Below are 15,149 nucleotides of genomic sequence, written 5' to 3' on the forward strand. Positions count from 1 at the left end.
ATCCTTTACCAAGATGGCGGCCTTCAAGCCTCCTCGTGGCTCCAGCCACCCTACCAAGATGGCGGCCAGCGGAAGTACGTCACTGGAAGGGGCAGGATTTCGGCGCGCGCATGCCCCAAACCGGATTTCCGGGTACCGGCGGTGTGGCTCTTTCTTTAACAAGATGGCGGCAGGAAGTAATGGTGGTGGTGGCGGGCAGTGCTCGAAAAGCGAGACCGATACCGGCTTCTTGGGGCTGCGGCCCACGTCAGTGGATCCAGCGCTGAGGAGGCGGCGACGAGGCCCAAGAAATAAGAAGCGAGGCTGGAGGCGGCTCGCTCAAGAGCCTCTGGGACTGGAAGTCGATCAGTTCTTGGAGGACGTGCGGCTGCAGGAGCGCACGAGTGGGTGCGTAGGGCCGGACTTCCGGCAGCAGGACCAGGTTCTGTGTAGCGGGGTGGGAAGCCGTGCTGCCTGGGGTTAGTTCCGGCGGGCTGGGAGCGCCTGTTGGGACACAGCCGAAGAAACCCAGCAGGTGGGCCGGGGACTCTGGGCAAGAGGCTGGGAGACTTGATCAGGTTACCAGATACGAGACTCCCAGGTAAACCGCGTATAGTTTTCCTGATGTCTGCGTCCAATGACCCACCGTAGTTTAGTGCGTTTTACGTATTAAATTCTGCAAATTGGACGGAGGGACCCTGGCCTAGAGGGGACTCCAGGCGGTTAGTGCGTGGTTGAATGACCATCATAAGAAAACCTGGCCCTGAGAGGTTAAACCTGCTCCTTCCGCAGCCCCCTCCGATCTATGGCTGACATTCTGCATTTCCATCTCCCAGTGGCTTGATATCAGAGGCCCCCGATGAGAAACTTTTCTTCGTGGACACTGGCTTCAAGGATAAAGGTGAGGAAGGGTTTCAGTGGCGGTTTATGGCGATTAGTCGTTACCTAGGCCACCTCGTGGAGAAGGAAATGGCAACCCACTCCAATATTCTTGCCTGGAGAATCCCAGGGTCAGAGGAGCCTGGTGGGCTGCCGTCTATGGGGTCGCACAGAGTCGGACACTACTGAAGCGACTTAGCAGTAGCAGTAGCAGCAGGCCACCTCGGCCTCCAAAACACGGCGTGGCTTGGATGGCAAACACCATCAGAAAAGGGTCTCTGCTATAAACAAGAGGACCTGAGATGAGTAGAAAGCAAGCTAATGACCAACCTAAATAACTCATTTTCTTTCTGAAGTTTCAGAGAAATCTCAGTGCCTAGAGAAGAAGCTAGTAGGGATCTGCCTTGATGAGTAGATAAGGACATAACTTAGGAGGTCTCCGTTAATTTGCAGAAAAGCAAACTAAGGACTTGTAAGGAAACAGCCCTGTCTAAGTCAGTAAGATGTGCTTTAATGAGAACAAAAGGATCAACTCGAATGAGTTGGTAAGAAACTTGTCTTGGCCTGCTTGCTTTAACTTGTCAAAATACAGGGTTGGAACCTGGCTAAAATAAACAGAGGAGAAGCAAGTTAGGATTTGCTTCAGTGAGTAATAGGGTTTACTCTCAACACGTAGAGAAGATAAAGAATAAGCGGCCTTCTTTAAGGAGAGGATAGAAAAGCTAAGAGATGCATTTTAATAGGAAAGCCAATAGCTTTAATAAGCAAAATACCAGATTGCTGTTACAGGAGGATACCCTTTATGAGCATTTATGAGATCAGTCAGGGGATCTGGTCTACGGAAAATGAAGGGCCGTCTTTGGTGGGTGGGTGGAGTCTTTAAGCAGGTAAGAAAGGATTATTAAAGACGCTTTTACAGAAGTGAGGAAATGTGTTCTGTATACTGAAGGGTCAGGCAGGGAGCTGCCTTGGCAAGGAAATAGTTCTAGATTCTGTCTTAGTTTTTTTTTTTTAAACAATGACAGCGATTGCATGCTTTCGTGGGTGATCACTGCTGTGGGATCTTGAAATGCAACGGACCCTCGAACAGTACAGGGGTTCAGGGCACTGACCTTCCCACATGGTCGAAGGTTCGCATATTATTTGTGATCAGCTCTCTACTCTCAGTGTTATATCTATGGATTCTTGTAGTATTTAGTATTGAAGCAAGTCTGGGTATGAATTCAAACCCGTGTTCAGTGGTCAGCTGTAATCATATCTTCACCTGACCTCTAGGGTAGGCATTAAACATTCTTGTTTTGGCCGCATAGGAGCAAAGTCACTTCCGTCAGGTTTCGTAGCCAGTGGAAGGATACAGATTTTGTCCCAGCATGTTTTGTCCTGGAGTTCTTACTGTGCTTTAGAAGTAAAGGCGGGAAATGGCCCCGTGCTGAGAATCAATGGTCTTGGGTCTGTCCTGAGTCCAGCTCCCTGGGCCTCATGTCACCTCGTCACTTTTTTCTCTTTAGTATTGAAGGTTCTGTGGCCACTTCTCTGCTGCCTCAGCAAGCCTCTTGTCTGCAGGGCTGTGGGGCTGGGTCCCCAGCACAGGGCTACCTCCAGCTGGCTCAGGAAATTGGTGTGGGGGGTGGTCACAGCTTGGGCCCTGCCCGTGGGGGCCTCTTTCCTCAGGTGGGTGCCTGGGGCCTGCAGATCTGATGGCTCCAGTGGTGGGGCCGGGGGGTTGGGGAGGGCTGGAAGGCCCTCCTGGGTAGTGAGGAGGCCTGAAGCGTGGACTCTGCTCTCTGCCAACCCCAGAACTGAACAAGAAGAGGACCAAAGGCCAGAAGAGGTCACTGCTTCTCAAGAAGCCCCTCCGGAGCGACCTCATCCTAGAGAACACCTCCAAGGTCCCTGTTCCCAAAGAGTGAGTGTCCCCTGACCCCTCAGACTGTCCTCCCCTCCCCCACCGCCCCCAGGTCTGGCCTTGTGCCCTTCTGTGGGACCCCTACTCACTTCTTGGCCCCAAAGGAATTGTAGGGAAAAGGGGTGACAGGTGAAGCATGCTGGTGGGAAGACGGCGTCGGATTAGGGGCTCTGGAGGACACACTGGAGGCAGTGAGGATGGGGCCCGGCTGGGGCAGGCAGAGAAGAGCCTAGACCTGCCCAAGGGCTTTGGGGCCGGAGGGCAGGGCTGGGCGGGCGCCCCCGTTGGGAGCAGGGTGTGGCACGGCTTGGTGACTGACTCTGAAGGAGTGCGAGGGGGCTGGATGGGGGGTGGGGAGCAGAGGGAGGCCGAGGTTGGTTTTGAAGCGACTGTGAGTTCCCTGGAGGCCTCCCGGCTGAGGGCCCGGAGGCCGTGGTGGTGTCGGGTCTGGAGCTCAGCAGGGAGACAGGTGTGGGAAGCGGGCTCTGAAGCTGCCGGCCGAGTGAGGAGTAGCAGGAGCCTGAGAACGCGCCTCAAGGAAGGAGGAGATGCTGGGGGTGTCTGAGGGGCAGGGGCGACTCACCCACTGCTCTGGGCTGCTTCTCCCCCACCCAGCGTCCTCGCCCACCAGGTTCCCAACGCCAGGAAGCTCAAGCGGAAGGAGCAGCTATGGGAGAGGCTGGCGAAGCAGGGCAAGCTGCCCGGGGAGGTGCGCAGGGCGCAGGCCAGGCTTCTCAACCCCCCAGCGGCCACAGCCAAGCCTGGGCCCCAAGACACCGTCCAGCGGCCCTTCTACGACCTCTGGGCCAAAGGCAGTGAGTGTCCCTGCCACCAGGCCCAGGCCTTTGGGTTGTGCAGTGACCTCAGGGAGCACCCTGTGGGTGTCACTGAGGGTCTTTGGCATAGTCAGGTGTCTCGAAGGGGCTCCCTGTCCTCGTTTCTGCTCTGCTTTCCAGAACGGGCTGATGCTGCTTTCTGGAACGGGTCTTTTCTGCTTTCTGGACCCCGTTCACATGCTCTTCCCTGGCGTTCGAAGCCCTTTGGGGTCTGAGAATCAGTCCCTCCTTGGCTATCTTTGCATAAGTACTTGGTGCCATCTTTCTAAAGGGAGGAGGAGTAGCAGGGAGCCCCTCGGGGCCAAGATGTTGTCCCACAGCCGCCCCTCACTGCCTCCACAGACCCTCTGGACCGGCCCTTGGAGGGCCAGGATGAGTTTTTCCTGGAGCAGACCAAGAAGAAAGGCGTGAAGGTGAGAGTTCATCATCAGGGCGTCCTCGGAGCTAGGGGTCAGAGGATGGGCCCATAGAGATGCCGTGTTAGAGCCCGAGCATCCTAGGACTGTGAACGCACAGGCTGGAGCCAGGCCATGCGCGGGTCTGCTGCCTCTGAGGGAGGAAGTGGAGCTGTGGGACGTTTTTTAGGGAGACGAGGGAAACCTTCACAGGGAAATAAGATGCTGCGAATGGGTTGGAGCCCTGGGGTAGTGAGTAAGCCTTTGGAGATGGAAGGGTGGAGCCTCCAGGCGAGGGCAGGCCTGTGGGGCTAGCTGGCGGGGAGGAGAACACAGTGGGCAGCCCAGCTCTGGCTGTGAGCTTTATCTCAAGTGCTTCTGCACAGGAGAGCGGTGGTGTAGTGGGGTGCTCTGTGGAGGTGGGGTTGTGGTGGGTCAGGCACCCTGGCATGGAGAGGAATTGGGGGTGACCCAGGAGAAGTCCTCAGGCAGAAGCACCCAGCCTGGTGGGCAGTGGGGGCTGGAGAGGGGCAGCCTGGTGACCCCCAGGCTTTTGCTGGGGTGGGAGCCAGCTGAGCAGGGACACGGGGGTCTGGCTGGGGGTTGCTGCTCAGAGCTGAGCCGGTGCTCGGGCCCCCCGGGAGCTGTTAGAAAGCCATGGGCAGGTTTCAGCTGAGCTGGGAGCCGTGCCTTTGTCACAAGCTCTCGGGGGCCTGCTCTGAGGGTCTGTCGGCCCTTCGTCGGCTGTGCCCTCTGCTGACAGGGACCCTCGTACTCTCTGCCCAACCTGGCTGCCGATTGCAGTGGCGGCCTGATGACTGTGCCGCATGATTTTGCGAGTGTCCCCCACCACTTGGACGACAGGGACTCTTCTCAGGAAAGGCGAGCAGAGCTCCTGCTTGTCCTGGGGATGCCGTACCTGGGGTGCCGGTCCCTCTCTGCATCATTCAGATGCCACAGGCCCCTCCCAGGTTGAAGGCTGTGGGTTGTGCTGAGGCCTCTGCCACCTCCCAGGCCCGGGGTCCCAGCACTGGTGCCTGCGGGAGCTTGAGACGCGGGACTCCTGGGTCTCACCCAGCCTTGGTCTTGTCTTCCTCCAGCGGCCGCAGCATCTGCACACCAAGCCCTCTCGGGTACCTGCCGTGGAGGTGACACCCGCGGGAGCCTCGTACAACCCAGCCTTTGAGGACCACCAGGTACGCAGGTCGCCGCCTCGCCAGGCCTCTCTTTGGTCGGCACTTGGCCAGTCAGCATGTCCTCCCAGGGATCACAATCTTGTTGGGCAGACAGACCTCTTCCCGGACCATGATGTCTCACAGTGGGCAGGGCTGGGGTGGAGGGGCACGGAGGGAGCATCAGATCCAGCCTTGGGAATCAGGGAGGGCTTCCTGAAGGAGGGGGCATCAACACTGGGACTGGGGGCAGTTTGCTGTGGTAAGAGACGATGGGGTGTTGCAGAGAGAGGGAACAGCATCTGCAAAGACCCGGAGGTGAGGGAGACAGTGGCATGTTTCAGACATAAACACAAGAGGCTTTCAGCTGTCAGCAACAAACCACGTGACCACGTGAGCCTTGCGGGTTGGCAAAGGTAGTTTAGCAACCGGAGAAACTGGTGGCGAGAGTCGCTGTTCGTTTCATAGGTGTCTGTTAGGCACCGATGTCATGAGCAAAGAGGACAAACACCCGCGGTTGGGGAGCACAGATTTCCCAAGAGAAACCCAGGTCACTAGTGAACACAGGTGCTCTGTGAATGCCAGCCAGGGTCGTTTACTGGGGGATGGATTCCTAGCCAGTGGGGCAAGGGCCGCGACCGTCACCTGGGGAGTGGTGTCTCGGAGCAAACCCATGCTGAACTCTGAGAGGACAAGGCTGGTCACTAAGGTTGTTCCTCACAGAGAGATCAGATAGTCTTTCTCTTTTTTTGAAGATAATTGAGATCTGATTCCCAGGCCGTTGTGATTTGCCCACATAGAGGGCACAGTTCAGTGGTGTAAGGTATATCCAGAGTTGTGCAGCACAGTCAGTTTTATACCATCTTCGTTACCCTGGAAAGAAGTCTCATGCCGGTCGGCCGTCATCCCCCAATGCCCTGTCTTCCCTGGTCTTGGACAGCCCCCGCTCTGCCCTGTCTGAGGAATTCCCATGTACTGGGGCAGAGTAGACTGTCCTTGAAGAGGAACGGGAAGAGCAGGGGTGAGGTTAAGAATTCGAAGCCCCTTGGCTGTTGTAGGGAGGCCAGGGTGAGGAGCAGAGCCTGAGCCAGTGCAGGGGGGCTGGGCACCAGGGTGAGGGTGCAGGTGGGAGGTGGGAGGGCCAGGTCTGTGACTCAAGGAGAGGCCCCCCGGGTCTGGGTCCTCACCCGCGTACCCTTGCCCTCCCAGAACCTGCTCTGGGCGGCCCACGAGGTGGAGCTGCAGCGGGAGAAGGCGGCTGAGAAGCTGGAGCGGCAGCTGGCCCTGCCGGCTTCGGAGCAGGCTGCTACCCAGGTGAGCACAGACCCACCCTCGCCGCCCGCCCCGCCCCTGACCCGCACCTGACCCGCCCCCTCTCCCCAGGAGTCTGCCTTCCGGGAGATGTGCCAGGGGCTGCTGGAGGAGTCTGACGGGGAGGGCGAGCCGGGCGAGGGCCAGGACGAGGGGCCCGAGGCGGGAGACCCGGCCGCAAGAGGGGAGGCCTCGCCCGTGCCCGGCCGCCCAGCTGCCCTGGAGAAGAAGACGGAGCAGCAGCGGCGGCGGGAGAAGGCTGCCCGGATGCTGGTGAGCGCCGCGGGCCCCGGCCTGCTTCTCCCAGGCTCACAGCCTGTCTTTAGGGGCTGTTTGGGATCCCTGAAGCCACTTGGTCAGTGGAGGACTAGTTCCCGACCTCATCTCTGAGGACACAGTGGGGAACATTCTAGGTCATGCCCCTGCCGCCGTGGGGCTTATGTTCGGGATGAGGGCTGGGGAAGGGTGTGTGAACCGTAGAGACAAATGGGTCAGGGCCAGGAAGGTGGGCTCAGCAAACAGTCCCCGTGGGGACATGCCTGTGACCTGGCAGCAGGTGGCCAGGGCGGGGTGTCTTCTGGCTGGGCCCCTGACCCTGCTGTCCCCACAGAGGATGCAGCAGGCTGCAGTGCGGGCCACCCGCCTCCGGCACCAGGAGCTCTTCAGGCTGCGCGGGATCAAGGCGCAGGTGGCACGGCGCCTGGCGGAGCTGGCCCGGCGGCGGGAGCAGCGGAAGGCAAAGCGGCTGGCGGAGGCGGACAAGCCCAGGCGGCTGGGGCGGCTCAAGTGAGGCCTGGCCCGGGGGCTCCCCGGGAGGCCGGGAGGGGTCCCCACCCCGTGGTGGGCGCCCTCCTACCTTTGCTTAGCCTGGGCTCCTCCCGGGAGACCCTCTTTCCCCAAAGCCCCAGGTTCTCGGACCCTTACTGCTGGGCCTGTAAGGTTCCCGGGAGCGGCCCCAGGTCCTGTGTGCTGGGCTGGGCTGACCCCCTGGACACCCCGCCCCGTGTCCTCCAGGTATCAGGACCCCGACATCGACGTGCAGCTCAGCTCAGAGCTCTCTGACTCGCTCAGGACCCTGAAGGTACTTGTCTGGCCAGGGTGCTGAAGGGGAGGCGCCCGTGCCCAGTGATGACACCCATCCTTGCTCCCCGTGTCCGCAGGGACTGTGGGCGACATCACGGCTACCCCCAGGCGGGGCCGGTTGGGCTAATGCCTGGGGGCTGAGGGCACGTGGTCCCCCAGGGTGATGGGCGGGTGATGCGATGGTTGGAGCCTGGGACCCTCAGAAAGTCTTTTCTCCTGGGCTGTCCCTGGTCCCCCAGCCCCACCCTTCCGTGTCTTTGGTCCCAGAGGGGTCTCCCTAAAGCTCAGAGCAAAGCTTGTTCTTCCCTCGCTCAGAAGCTGCTGTGGCTCCCCGGTGCCCCCAGGAGAAAACCCAGCTCCTCGCATGGCCACGGGCCCTGTGTGGTCCTGCCTGCTTCCGGGGTCCGGGCAGCGGGCCACCCTGCACCCTTCTTCCTCTGACCCTCCAAGCCCCACTGCTGGCCCCACCCGTTCCCGCTTCTCCAGCCACCTCCTCAGGGCTGGTCCACGGGTCAGTACCTGTCACCCCATGAGCTCAGGACCAGGCCGAGTCCCTGGTGTACACGAGGCCAGACTGGGCGCCTTGGCTCACAGGGGGACTGCAAGGCTGACCCCGCCACTGGCCTCCGTGGAGAGGTCAGGGCCCGAGGGTTTGTGCCAGGCGCCCGCTGAGGCCTCTCCGTATCCCGCAGCCCGAGGGCAACATCCTCCGTGACCGGTTCAAGAGCTTCCAGAGGAGGAACATGATCGAGCCTCGGGAGCGAGCCAAGTAAGGGCGGGGCCGAGGCGGTGGCGGGCCTCCGGGACCTTTCCGCGGGGGGTGGGCTGGTGGTCGCTGACTGCTGTCTCCTCTCTCCTCCAGGTTCAAGCGCAAGTACAAAGTGAAACTGGTGGAGAAGCGGGCGTTCCGGGAGATCCAGTGAGTGGCTACCCCTCTCCCCAGGTGCCTCCAGCTGGTCCCGGGGCCCTTCCCACACCCAGTCGCCGTGGCCGGGGGTGGAGCGATGCTGCCTTGGCCAAGCCCAGGAGAGGCTCAGCCCGCCAGAGCCACCGGACCCCAGGGTCGGGCCAGGGAGGGTGCCACAGGGGACGTGGGGGGGGGGCCCTGCCAGAAGAAAGGTGTCACATGGGCAGGATGTCAGGCCCCCTCCCCTGGTCTTCCCTCAGCCTCCCCTCTGTCCCCAGGTTGTAGCTGCCAAGAGACGCCGGAGCCCCACCCCACAATAAAGCACCTCCTGACCAACCCCTTGCTACCTGTGACTCGTGACTCGTCTCCCTTCCGGGGGCAACTGCTACCCCTGCCCGCCCTGCTTAGCACGCAGGGATGTGGGTGCCAGGACCTCATCTCCACCGAAGCCTGGAAGCCAGGGCGGGCCGGCAGGCAGAGGAGACAGGCCTGCGGTGTGGGTGTGCGCTTGGGTTTCTGATGCAGGGGGTGGCTATCCAGTGGTGGGGAGGCAGACCTTGAGAGCACCCCCGTCACAGGGCCGGAGCAGCAGCTGACGTTCACAACCTGCCCGTCCTGCCTCGTCCAGCCACCAGTTCAGGAGGCAGGAATGATCTGTCCCCCTTTTAAAAGTGAGGAAACTGATGCTCATCAGTAGGGGTTAATCCTCTCCTGCCACCGTAAAGGACTTTTTCAAATCTTTATCCTACAAGTAGTAAAGTGTGGTCTCACTGTAAGTCGTCACTGTGGTTCATAAATGTACCAGAGAAAGGGTGAATATTGCCCTTGACCTTTGACCTCCATTCCAAACCTCTCTGCACAGGTAGCTAGCTTTCTCTGCAGTTTGCTGTGAATGGCTCCACCCTGTGTGAGTCTATTAAATTATATACACAGGTGTCAGAAAATAGAAGTCTTCATTTTTCTGCATTTTGGATAGGATGATATTCATGTGGTTCTATAATTTGCCCTGTAGCACATGTTGGGGAATTTTCTGCATCTGTGTAGGCTCATCTTTATTGTTTTCCACAGCTGCATAGAATTCCACTCACCCAGGCCCATATTACTCCTGGTGAAGCTGGAAGGGGATGGCTGTGTACCTGTGCCATTTCACCTGAGTTTGTAGGACAAGTACCTGGAAGTGGATCTCTGGGCTACAGGGAAAGTGTCTAAAGGGTCGTTTGGATTCAGCCACATTGCTCTCTGCGTAAGCTGTGCTGGTGTTTGCCGAGGTGCCCCCTTGCTTGCTCAAAGCTCTACTACTGTGTGCTGCTGCTGCTGCTAAGTCGCTTCAGTCGTGTCCGACTGCGCGACCCCACAGACGGCAGCCCAGCAGGCTCCGCCGTCCCTGAGATTCTCCAGGCAAGAGCACGGCTACTAACTACTACCATACAGCCTCATGAATTTTTGAAGTTTACTGTGTGATTACCAGTGAGGTTGAGCAGCTTTTCAAATGATCACTCGCAGTTTTTTCCATGCTTCTCCAAACCTTTGGGCTGTTTTCCTCTTGGACTGTTGTTTATTTGTAGTAGCTGCTTGTTTATTACGGATCTGAAGACTGTCATACATGTTACAAACATTTCTCCCAGGCTCTTTGTTTTGACATCATGCATGGTATCTTGCCAGAAGTGCTTGTTGCTTTTTGCTTTTCCTTTAGTCTTCCTCTGTTTTTTTGTTGTTCTTCTTTTAAACCACAGCCTTTAGGCGGATTGCTCCAGGACAAGATGTTTATAAAAATAGAGCAGGCAATTTATAAAACATGGCTGCAGGGAGAGACTAACGTCAGAGCCTCCCCTTCCCCTGACATCACGATTTAAGGGTTTCTGCTGTTCCTCCCCTTCTGCCATCTTAAAAATAGAAAAGAGTGTTGTACAGACAAACAACTCTGTGTGTATATACAGGAGGGGTCAGTGAGGGTAAGTTGAAGTGAAAATGAAAGCCACGTCTGGTAAAGCCTTAAGCCTCAGCCTCTTGACCCAGTAATCCATCCTGGGGAGGGAGTCTGAAGGAAGCTAAACTGCTGGAAGAAGGGAGATTGTTAATGTCCATAAATGGCCCGCGGAGCATCTGTCTGGTACTAGGACACCTGGGGGGTGGGGTGGTCCCGGCTACCAGAGGGCAAGTGTTGAGGTCTCAGGAAGTGCTGTTTAATGGCCCCGGGGGAATGTGTGTGTTCCTGTGTGCAAAAAAAAAACAAACCGGAGGTCAGCTGCAAAGACAATGTGGGTTTTCCTGCACGGAATTACATTTTCACTTCTGGTTTTTACATTAAAAGAAAAATTGCTGAACTCTAGTTAAATGATTTGCAAGCTGCAGTGATACAACCCCATGATCTGCAACTTCTTTTGAAATGAATAAAATAGTAAGGGGGAATAGGGGACAGATCAGGGAGGGATAGATACCTAGATTTGACTTCAAACAAGCTCAGGGAAACGTGATGGTGGAATCTAGGTGGCAGTCCCAGGAAAACTCTTGGCTTTACTGTCTGAAAATCTTCCTAATAATTATTGGGGGAAAGTACATTAGGATTTAGCATGATGCTGGTGAAACTTAGGTTCGAGGCCAATTACTTGCACTAGTCCCTTTCAAGCTCCTACGCCTCCTCCTGAACTTGTAACTTGCTATTTTTCCTACAGTGAGTCCCCCAATTGTAAAAGGCTTCCAGCACCACAGAACCTGTATCTGCCTGATTGTGGTATAAAAATGGAATTAGCCCACCAGCTGGGTGATGACGGAATAAATGATAGTACACTGATACTGTAGAGTGGTCGTGAGTTGGCCTTCTAAAGCTTTAGCTACTAGGGGCTTCCCTCCATCCTTTACCACTACACTGCTGGTGGTGGTGGTTCTGTAGGATAGATTCTGCGCAGCCAACGCAGGGGGCGTGGTTTCATTCCTGGGTCCGGGGAACTAGATCCCACACGCCGCAGTTTGCATGCTGCAACTAAGACCCAGTGCAGCAAAAAAAAAAAAAAAAAAAAAAAAAACCCACCTGTAGGCAGGAGCCTTAAATTGTGGTTAGGAGCGTCGGCTTGGGAACCAGTTTCTGATTTTACAACCCAGCTCTCTTACCTACTAGCTGTGTGACCTTGTGAAGATTACTTCACCTCTCTGTGCCCCAGAGTCCCCGTCTCCAAGTGTGGGTTATTCCAAGGATGGAATCTGTACATAAAAGTGCTTAGAAAAAGGGCCTGGGGCAGAGTAAGCCCTACAGGAGTGTTGGCTATTATAATAATGTTCGGGGAAAAAACAAAATGGTTAGGGGAAAAAAAAGTATGGAAACTTGCAATCTGTGCCAAAGACTCATCATACATGTTCTTACCTTTTGACCCACTGATTGCACTCTTGGGAACAGACCCGAAGGAAACGGCCGGAAGTTTGGGGAAAAAACAATATAGAGACAGGTTGGTCAGAGGGCTGTGCAGAATGGAAGGAAGCGTGGTAATGGCTGCTGGGCGGGCGGGCCCCTCGGGGGAGGGAGGCCAGCCTCTGCAGCCATTACCCAGGGTCGGAAGCATGTGTAATACCGGAATGTGTTTGTGTTCTGCTCTTTTGTGGAATAAAGCAAACAGGATCTGCCCACATCCACGCTGCGGTTCACTGAACTAACCCCAGAGTCTCTTGGGGGGGGATTCCAGGGGATTCTTTTTCCTTAAGACTTTTCCCAGTTTTTCCACTTTTTTTTTTTTTTCAAAAGGAATTCAGGAATTCAAAAGATGCCTCGATGGATGCAGAGATGTCAGCCATTGTGCTGTTTGGAAGACGGAACAGAAACAGTTGAAATTAGACTGTCCAAATGTAGGCAATAGAAATGGTCTTTACAAGTGGGATGTCTACACAATAGGAGATTTCATCACCATTTAAGAGAACACCATCTTTGGGGAGAACTTTTTGGGAAGGGGAAGAATTTTTAATGATCAGGGGAATATACTTAAGGTCTAAGAGAACTGTTAAAATAGGGAAGGACACAGTACGACTCTGACCAGTTTATTTATTTTTACAGTATTTGTATTTGGCTGCACAGGGTCTTATTTGCGGCACGTGGGATCTAGTTCCCTGACCAGGGTTGGAACCGGGCCCCCTGCATTGGACCGCAGAGTCATAGCCACTCGACCACCAGGGAAGTCTTCCTAATTCTTCTAAGGGTAAAGATTAGATGAGAGTGTGTTTTACCACAGTTAAAACATACATAACTCCCATTGCCATTCTTTCCTGTAAGAAATGATGACAAGATCATTGTTTAAAAAAGAATATCTGGAATGTACCAAATGCCACTGAATCCTACAGCCTAAGATGGTTAGTTTTATGTGATGTGAATTTAACCTCAATTTTTTAAAAAAGGAAAAATCCCCACCCCACCCCCCAAAGAAAACCTCTGAAGAGGCAGTGTGTCGGTCGTGTTCCGGAAAAGCAAGGAGCGCAGTGTAGTTGGAGCGTCGTGAGGAGGGTGTAAGATCAGAAGGTAAGTGGGAGTCGGAACATAAGTTCCGGTGGTCCATGCCGGTGACTGTGGTTGAGGAAGCCAGGCGTGAGCGGCCGCTGGTGTGGACTGGCGCCCCCTGGTGGCCATGTGGGGGAACAGACGGAAAGCAAGGCCTCCCTGAGTCCCGCGCGGAGGTGGTGGCGGCTCCATCAGCGCCAAGCAGATCGGGGTGCAGAGGGGTGGGTGCATCCAGGACACATTTTGAGAGTGAATCCACCATCAATGGCTGACCTACAAAGAAAAAAGCCAACGGACTTTTGCCTGATCTGGAGTTGTCATTTCAGGTTGGGGGAAGACGGGGGAGAGGGGCCCAGAAGTGGGGTGGGTGAATCAGGACCTCAGATTGCTGGTGCCCGTTAGACGCTCAACTGGCTGTGTCGAGTAGGCAGTTGGATGTAAAAATCTAGCATTCACGGGCTAGAAATATGCATTTGGAATCTGCATTAATTATATCCCATTCCCATAAAAAATGCCAATCTCTCCCTACTTAGTGCTGTGCTTAGTCGGTAAGTCGTGTCCGACTCGTTGCGACCCCCACGGACTGCAGCCTGCCAGGCTCCTCTGTCCATGCGGATTCTCCAGGCAAGAACACTGGAGTGGGTTGCCCTGCCCGCCTCCAGGGGATCTTCCCAACCTAGGGTTCAAACCCAGGTTTCCCACATTGCAGGCGGAGTCCTTTACCGACTGAGCCACCAGAGAAGCCGAAGAATACTAGAATGGTTAGCCTATCCCTTGTCCAGAGGATCTTCCCGACCCAGGAATTGAAGTGGGGTTTCCTGCACTGCGGGCGGATTCTTTACCAGCTGAGCTACCAGGGAAGCCCAAAAACATTGCAGCTAGCAGAGAATGGTTTCGATCCATTGACCTCTGGGTTATGGGCCCAGCACGCTTCCGCTGCGCCACTCTGCTAACAGTGCAGTAGAATTTAAATTTCATAAAGCAATTCCTGGCAGCCCACACACAATGGAACAGTGAACAGTATGGTGTAGTTTGCATTTTAGACTTTTTTTCAGGCACCGCCCCCTCTCCATCTGGGTCTGACCCAGGGTTATCAGTTGAGTCAGGGTCTCCAAACCGCCCCCTCTCCATCTGGGTCTGACTCAGGGTTATCAGTTGAGTCAGGGTCTCCAAACCACTCCCATGTTCAGCAACTTGCTAGGAGGTCCTACAGGAGTCAATACTGTAGAGATGTAGAGATCAGGACACGCAGCTGATCAAAGGGGAGAATCCCCTTCCTGCCTCTGGCTCTTCCCAGCAGGGCTGCCCCAGCACGTTTCCCTAGCAACGAAAATGCGGCCACGTGTATTCGTGTATTCAAAGTTTAGGCGCAGAGAAGTGCGTTAGAGACTCAGGACCCACCCGTGAATTTGGGGGAGGCTGTTCACGTAGGCACAGTCTACCCAGCGTGAACCTAAATTCCAGACTTCCAGAAAGGAAGCAGACACCAGCAGCATAAACCATACTGCTTTGTAAGTCCAGGCAGAGAAAGCAGTTCTTAGCTTCAGAAAAGTTTTGGGTTAGGGGAGGAAAATGCTTATCACTCAGTTTCCCTGATACATAGGGAGGGCGGATCTTGCCTGCAGTCCTTTCTAATGCTAGTAATTGTTTCTGGCGCTCCAGCCGCCCCCACCTCCCACCCCTTGATGCCTGCTGTCAGGCTGAATCTGTATCTCTCCACTAGCAGTGATGGATTTGAACAAGACAAGAAGCCAGATTAGAAAAAGAAAGCCTAAATCCCCAAAGCAGAGCTAAAACCATTAATCTTCTTTAAGAAAATATAGGCAAAAAAAAAAAAAAAGAAAATATAGGCTCATGGGTTAAGAATCGGCCCGCCAAAGCAGGGGACACAGAAGACGCTGGTTTGATCCCTGGGTTGGGGGAAGATCCCCTGGAGGAGGACAATGGCAACCCACTCCAGTATTCTCGCCTGGAAAATCCCATGGACAGAGGAGACTCAGGCTACAGTCCACAGGGTCGCAAGAAGAGTCAGACACGACTGAGCATGCACACACAGGTTTGATATAAACACCTTCAATTCAGTTCACTCGCTCAGTCGTGTCCGACTCTTTGCGACCCCATGAACAGCAGCACGCCAGGCCTCCCTGTCCATCACCAACTCCCGGAGTTCACTCAGACTCACATCCATCGAGTCGGTGATGCCA

At 55.4% G+C, this 15,149-nt stretch overlaps 1 protein-coding gene and 2 non-coding genes across 4 annotated transcripts; 2 read left to right on the forward strand and 1 right to left on the reverse strand.

Annotated features, from left to right (window-relative positions):
• The first annotated feature begins 135 nt into the window (after window positions 1-135).
• Window positions 136-8,804, forward strand: NOP53 (NOP53 ribosome biogenesis factor). Of its 2 annotated transcripts, XM_019979828.2 has the most exons (13): window positions 136-387; window positions 816-880; window positions 2,656-2,764; window positions 3,380-3,579; window positions 3,943-4,013; window positions 5,096-5,191; window positions 6,377-6,481; window positions 6,551-6,751; window positions 7,089-7,264; window positions 7,493-7,559; window positions 8,254-8,330; window positions 8,424-8,480; window positions 8,747-8,804. In XM_019979828.2, exons 1-13 carry the CDS (start codon window positions 164-166, stop codon window positions 8,751-8,753), a joined length of 1,455 nt encoding a protein of 484 aa, XP_019835387.2. In that variant the 5' UTR covers window positions 136-163; the 3' UTR covers window positions 8,754-8,804. The 2 variants fall into 2 exon arrangements, with proteins under 2 accessions (XP_019835387.2, XP_019835388.2); XM_019979829.2 differs by lacking the exon at window positions 8,747-8,804 and having other exon boundaries at window positions 8,424-8,484.
• LOC139177397 (small nucleolar RNA SNORD23) lies at window positions 7,598-7,707 on the forward strand. Its single transcript, XR_011561843.1, has one exon. It is a non-coding gene; the product is annotated as a small nucleolar RNA SNORD23 (small nucleolar RNA).
• A 5,020-nt stretch (window positions 8,805-13,824) lies between the features above and the next one.
• Window positions 13,825-13,896, reverse strand: TRNAM-CAU (transfer RNA methionine (anticodon CAU)). Its single transcript has one exon. It is a non-coding gene; the product is annotated as a tRNA-Met (tRNA).
• Between the last annotated feature and the right edge of the window lie 1,253 nt (window positions 13,897-15,149).

The sequence above is a fragment of the Bos indicus genome, chromosome 18 (assembly GCF_029378745.1).
Source record: "Bos indicus isolate NIAB-ARS_2022 breed Sahiwal x Tharparkar chromosome 18, NIAB-ARS_B.indTharparkar_mat_pri_1.0, whole genome shotgun sequence".
Taxonomy (NCBI): domain Eukaryota; kingdom Metazoa; phylum Chordata; class Mammalia; order Artiodactyla; family Bovidae; genus Bos; species Bos indicus.

What these genes read in the sequence shown, in the direction of transcription:
- NOP53 (XM_019979828.2), top strand. Translation starts at nt 164, where the DNA reads ATGGCGGCAGGAAGTAATGGTGGTGGTGGCGGGCAGTGCTCGAAAAGC. An exon ending in CTGCAGGAGCGCACGAGTGG is followed by an intron (nt 388 to 815) that starts GTGCGTAGGGCC and finishes TCCATCTCCCAG; the next exon opens with TGGCTTGATATCAGAGGCCC. An exon ending in CCAAGAAGAAAGGCGTGAAG is followed by an intron (nt 4,014 to 5,095) that starts GTGAGAGTTCAT and finishes GTCTTCCTCCAG; the next exon opens with CGGCCGCAGCATCTGCACAC.